The 6,000-nt window shown below is 41.3% G+C and overlaps 1 protein-coding gene across 1 annotated transcript in view; it reads left to right on the top strand.

The window, feature by feature from the left end:
* Positions 1–3,464, top strand: part of LOC121724120 (doublecortin domain-containing protein 1-like) — a 77,738-nt gene extending 74,274 nt beyond the window's left edge. Inside the window, exons 32-39 of the mRNA XM_042110477.1 lie at positions 1–33; positions 305–500; positions 725–886; positions 1,572–1,673; positions 1,862–1,953; positions 2,073–2,249; positions 2,617–2,767; positions 2,970–3,464. The exon at positions 1–33 is cut by the window's left edge and continues 183 nt beyond it. Of these exons, the coding sequence (XP_041966411.1) occupies positions 1–33; positions 305–500; positions 725–886; positions 1,572–1,673; positions 1,862–1,953; positions 2,073–2,249; positions 2,617–2,767; positions 2,970–3,100 (1,044 nt within the window). The 3' untranslated portion in view covers positions 3,101–3,464. The remainder of the gene's footprint in view (positions 34–304; positions 501–724; positions 887–1,571; positions 1,674–1,861; positions 1,954–2,072; positions 2,250–2,616; positions 2,768–2,969) is intronic.
* Positions 3,465–6,000: the final 2,536 nt, after the last annotated feature.

The raw sequence follows: 6,000 nt of genomic DNA, 5'->3' as shown, positions 1-6,000 counted from the left end.
GCCCAGCTGGTCACAGCAGCTACCATGCCCCTGGTGACACACATGGTCTTACACACATACATATAGTATTGTACATAATAATACAATCAACCCACAAAGATTTCCTTGCTAATAAGCACAACATATTTACTTGCTAATTGCTTGTGTGTGTGTTCATAAGCGTGTTTGTTTGAGTGTGTATGCACAAATAGGCAAAGATTTGTGCATGCATGTCTGTGTATGATCCTGTGCATGCACCGCTGTTCATGTTCAAAAAGACCCCCCCTGGACACCCTATTCTTCCCCTGTCTCTCCACACTGGTAGCTGCTGACCGAGGGCACCAGACGGCTGGGTCTCCCGCGGGCTGCCCTGCACCTCTACACGGCTGACGGCACCCGCATCCTCACCATCCAGCAGCTCAAGGCCTGGGCCCTCAACCAGAGCCTGCAGGAGCACCAGCCCCTCACGGACATGGACACCAGGCCCCACACTCACATGACAGCTGCCACCCTCTCTGGAGGTACAATAAACAGACCCTCCCCATGGCTTAAACAAATATTAAGCTGGTGATACACAAGGCAACTTTCTGAGCAATGTTGCTGGGAAACCACATAACGGTTCCATATGTAGATGATTGTCACAAGTTGCGTATTATAATTAACATACTCTAGAAAAAAAAATGTCATGAAAAGAAAAAGATGTTTACATGAACGTATATCAGTCTGGCCTCTTACTGACCTCCAGAGGCAGCCCTGGAGGGTGGGGCCGACCACACTGAGGCCCAAGCCCTTCCGCTGGTCACCGAGGCTGAGGTGGACACAGTGGACCAGGCTCTGCTGGCCCTGGTCCTCAGAGAGCCCATCCCTGTGTGGATGTCCTGTGGGGAGCCCTTCCAGCCGCCTGATGGTATCCATGCTCCCCGTGTCATATTTCCATATTGTATTGTAATTGTGAGCTGCCATTTGTACCTTTACTGTATGCCAGGACATATTAGAAAAGATAACAGGAACTCTACCAATAGTGTCAGTAGTGCAATAGTTAATTCCTAGCTAAGGTCTCATCTGCACTGTAGCTTGAACACTCAAGCTTTTTGGGTAAAAGCGTCTGTTTTTGGGGGGGGAAAGCGTCGGCTAAATGAATAAATGTCAGTGTTTCCCACAGAATTGAATTCTATTTGTGGTGGTAGGTTTGCAGACTCAAATGTAACCGTTTTTAACACATTAGTGCAGTGTGGTTATGATGCTAACCAGATTTAAGCACAATTTAGTAGAACCTGTAAAAATCATTGTGTGGTGGTCAATGTTGATATTGTGGTGGGCCGCCACAAATAAGTCAATGTATGGGAAACGCTGAATGTAATGTAATGTAATGTAACTAGTGGTAAGATACTTCATTAGTTTTGCTAAGGCTAGTCATGCTTTTCTACAGAAACTTTTATACCTGAAAGATGTCTGTCAAAGTAAAGACAATGTTTGCAGTATGCTGTAAATGAATAGAACACATACTGAGTGAAAAAAACAGGTGTACAGGAGTAAAACATTAGGTAAAAGCTACCTAATGATAAGTAGCAGTTAGTTCTTGTGTCTTGCAGTGATGAAACAAAAAGAGATGCAAAGAGTGGCATGTTGGATGGAGAAGGAGAAACTGTTTCTAGATCTGGAGATCAGGAGGCACAAAATGAGGCAGCAGAAAGGTGAGGTGGCAAAATACAATATGGACCATGCACTACTAGTACTGACATACTATTTCTGATGTAATAATATGAAATAACAATGACGATGAGAATCAGCATAATATTGCCTCTATTTTGTATGCTTTGTCAATATAACCAGTGTTCACATGCTCTCTGATTCCTCTCAATGTTTACATCACTCAACACAGCCCGACCACCACAACTCCAGAGCCCATCCAGACAGATTCCCCAAACTGTAGAAAGAGCCTCGGAAACAACAGCTGATCTCAACGCCTCTGAGGTTTCCTTTCAAATAAAACGAGTCTTTTTGCATTTTACTAAAAGCAATATTATTATAAAATAGTAATAAATTGCCTTTGTACTTTAGTGATCACAACTCAAATTATTTGGTTGTCTCAGACATGCATCCGTGTGGAAGAGTCTATGCAGGATCAGGGCAGTAAGCCTGTCCAAGAAGGGCCATCAAGCTCTACACATGACCACTACTATCAGCCCAAGGTCAAGAGGGTCCTGGTGCACTGCAATGGAGGGGACATTACCAAATCAATATATGTCTGGGGCAGAACAATTGATGAGGTAGCGCCCTATATACTGTAAAGTTTAAAGGTGGAGCAACGGCAATGGGTTTTCTCTCTAATGCAAGGAGGTATACAGAGGTGTAGAAAAGATAGAGCACAGAGGAACGCAAAGCAGTGGTATTATTTTTTGAAGAATTATGTTTTTATATCATTTTAAAATGTCTACTGTATGTAACTATCTAAACAAAGACACTGAATAAGATATGTGTGTATTTGCCTTAACATCTCCAAGAGGTGGTGAGGAGAGAAGCCATTTTATGTAGGATACATTCTAGTTAACCCAGAACTTTGTGGTTATTTTGGTTTGGAACTGGTTTATTGTGCTGATTGGTTGATGAGGCTGTGTGATGCCTAATCCCGTGTAGCTCCTGAGCTGTAGTTCTGAGCGGCTGGGACTGCCGCGACCAGCCAGCCTGCTGTACACCATGCTGGGGGAGCCTGTCACCTCCTGGGCCCACATTCAGAGGGACGCCCTTCTGTGTGTGGCAGCAGGAGAGCCCTTCCTCACACCCAAAGGTGAGAGTGCACCCTCTCTCACTCACACAGATATCCGCTACTGATGTCTACTGTCTTCCCCAAGACTAACAAACTCTAGAAGTTTAGTGCTTACTTAGCAACAGTTTGTGTTCACTTCTGCATCAATGCTATTATAAGGTTCAGCCTTCACATAGATGCTTTGATATTGTTTGATACTGTTTGTTCTCCTGACTTTCCTCAGACTGTCGAGACAGAATAGAGATGAAAGCCAACTTTGCCCGAGCTATAAGGCATCATCGCCTTACCACCAGTGGTATGGCAGTCAAACTGAAGGAACTGCAAACTATCAGTGTAGAAGACCACAGTAGATGAGTGACCAAGGAACTCCAACTCCAAGGAACTTATTTCACCTGTGCTTGAGTGTGGATTCAGATGTATTAGCCTGAGTTTCCCATCACAACCCTATTTAATTAGCATGTTTATGTGTGAGAAACATCAAACTTGCATTATGCCTATTTGACTTCAGCCTTAGTCAACTGCATATGCAGCCTTTAGAGGGCGATATATTTCTATTAAAAGTGTGCATTCTTTCAGTATGTAACATAATAATGAGCTGTTAAAAGGGGATGTGTTTCCCCTTGGTGATATCTCTGGTAGAAAGAACTGGGGAAGAATGAAGTCCACATTTTTAATCTGACATCAGTGTGAACTAATGCATTTAACCATTAAGGTGGTCAAATTGTTACTGCTGAATTTCATTAAATTGATTAAATTAATTATTAAATATTTATGCATTTGCATAAATATTCAAATTGTAGACCAATCACTGCAGTATTTGTTGTGATATGTAAGAAAGTAGTCTTGTTCCTCTGCAAATTAAAAATTTTCATGTCTTACAAATTCTCCTCTAGCATTAAGAGGACACAGAAAGCTGTGGGCAGGTGCCATTTTGAAACTATGCAATGGATTAATTTTATTATGTGAAAAAATATTTTTGGATTGAATGATTTTATTCACAGCCAGTATTCCAGTTTTTGTGTGGATTTGTGTATACAGGGCATACTGTAACTGAGGCTCTGTAAAGCAACTTGAACATGTTTACCAGTTTGAATTGACTGAAATTAAAATAACTAAATTGCATTAAATGTTTATGTTTACAATTCAAAGGATTCAATGATTCAAAAACCTTTACACAGTAATAAAAAAATAGGTTAGAGGCTCATGGGGTTTTGTTTAGAATACAAGTACATCCATAAATAATTACATATCTGCTCTAAGCTGCATTATCAGGTAGAGGCAGTCTGTTTTCCTTGTTTATCATGCATATAGCGGGAATGAAAGTTATGTTGCTGGTGCTCTGAACTGTCTGTCTTATGAAAGCAGCTGGTGGTGGGTGTGTGAAGATTGATTGAGTCTGCCTTTCTTTCTACTGCGTAACTGAAGGCCTAAGAGTTGGGTCTGAGAGGTACCAGTGATCTTGGTCGCAAGCTTGATGATTCTTGTGAGTTTACATTACTTGTCTTTGCCATGAAGGTGAGCCAGGATGCAATATTGAATGTGAGGAGGACTGATTCAATTAGTGACTATACCACTGGTAAAATGTCCTGTCTAACATTAAAACCTTTCAGGGTCTTCGAGAGAAACATGTGCTATTGAGCTTTATTTATAGATTCCAGCAGCATGTTGTGTGACAGAAAGATTGTGGTTGATCTCTGTGCCCAGGTAGCCTACTTAATGATCTTGACCTGCTCCACCGCTTGCCTCTTCAGCCTGAGATTGTGTGGGTGTCAGGTGTTCGGTTCTCCCCACAAAAAAGCTCTTTGGTCTTATTGATGTTCAATTTCAAAGGACCATTATGTTCTCACACTGCCTGCATATAGGCAGGGAGTGCTTGTTTGTCAGGTGAGTCACCATGGCCATATCATCAGCAAAAAAATGGTTGAAAAGACACAGGCCTGTGGGACCCCAGTATTAAAACAATGTTGCTGGATTTAAGACCTGACATGTCGGAGTCTGTCCTAATCCATAACAGCAGTGTTGTGCTAACTTTTAGTTATTGGAGAGAAGGCGAAGAAGTGTGTTCATGTTTACTGTCTTAAAAACAGATGAAAGTCCACGAGTAAGGAGTTTGAAGACTCAACATGCCCGGCCACTGTATCCAGAAGACTTAATCTGGCATCCTCAACTTCTCATGTCGCTGTGTCTGCAAACTAGAGCAGGTCCAGTAATGGGTGGCCTGAAGGGGTGGGGGGGGGGCAGATTCATATTCTGAAGTGTCACTTTATACCTTGATGGAGTGCTGTTGACAATCCACCATAATTTACTGCCAATCAATGTGTAGGTTTAAGCCAGTAATGTGGTGTGTGTGTGTGAGAGCTGGGTAGTAGATGCTATAACTGCAAAACCTAATAAGTTTGTTTCATTGATTGTACAATCTGAAACGAGGTTTGTTTTTACAGCAATGATACATTCATAGAGATTTAAGATAGCTATTTAGATTATATCAAAAGTGCAAGTGTGAAAGAATCATTTGACAAAAAATTAATCGGCAGATTGTGGGCCAGCGCCCTGGAATGCAGTCTCGTTACCCTGTTATCCTTACTCCAGGACGAGAGGGACATTCATTAAAAACAGTCAATCTCTGTAAACCCTCGATTTTAATTAGATGAAATAGGCAGTCATTCTGTACAAAGTTTGTTCAGAACATGGGCAATCATTGTCATGCTCTTGTGTTTGATTGAGGATTATGGTTTTCAGGGGGACCAGAAGTGTGATATTTACCTTTGGCTTTAGATAGGATTATACGTTATAATCTATCCATCATCTCTGATAATAAGTATTTATTAATGATTTATGTGGAGAATGAGGTCTCAAAAAGAGGAGGGACACATTCCATGAGATGGCATTAAATGATTAAACAACACATGGGCTGAGGGTTTTAGAATGGTGTATGGCTTGTTTTTGTGCTTTGTCTAACAACCTGTGTTTTCAGTTGTTTTAAAATCCGATATGGTCTGGTGGTATGCATTTTTTTGTATATTGATTAATTGGCTGTTTTTTTTTCTGTTAATTATATTGACATACCAGAAGTCATACACGTCTTCACAAGCAAATCCCTCCTCTGATTTAAAATGCACAGATTCAAATGAGCCTTGGAATTATCTGACATCTAACAGGCCCATTTTAACAGGCCAATTTTAGCCTCAAAGCTACTACAGAATTCAGGATCCAGTCAGACAGTTTGTGCTGTGTACAAGCCCATTTTAGCCTCA

Source organism: Alosa sapidissima, chromosome 11, assembly GCF_018492685.1.
Source record: "Alosa sapidissima isolate fAloSap1 chromosome 11, fAloSap1.pri, whole genome shotgun sequence".
NCBI lineage: Eukaryota > Metazoa > Chordata > Actinopteri > Clupeiformes > Clupeidae > Alosa > Alosa sapidissima.
The sequence above is the reverse complement of the archived record's forward strand: the minus strand, read 5'-3'. Positions and strand labels throughout refer to the sequence as shown.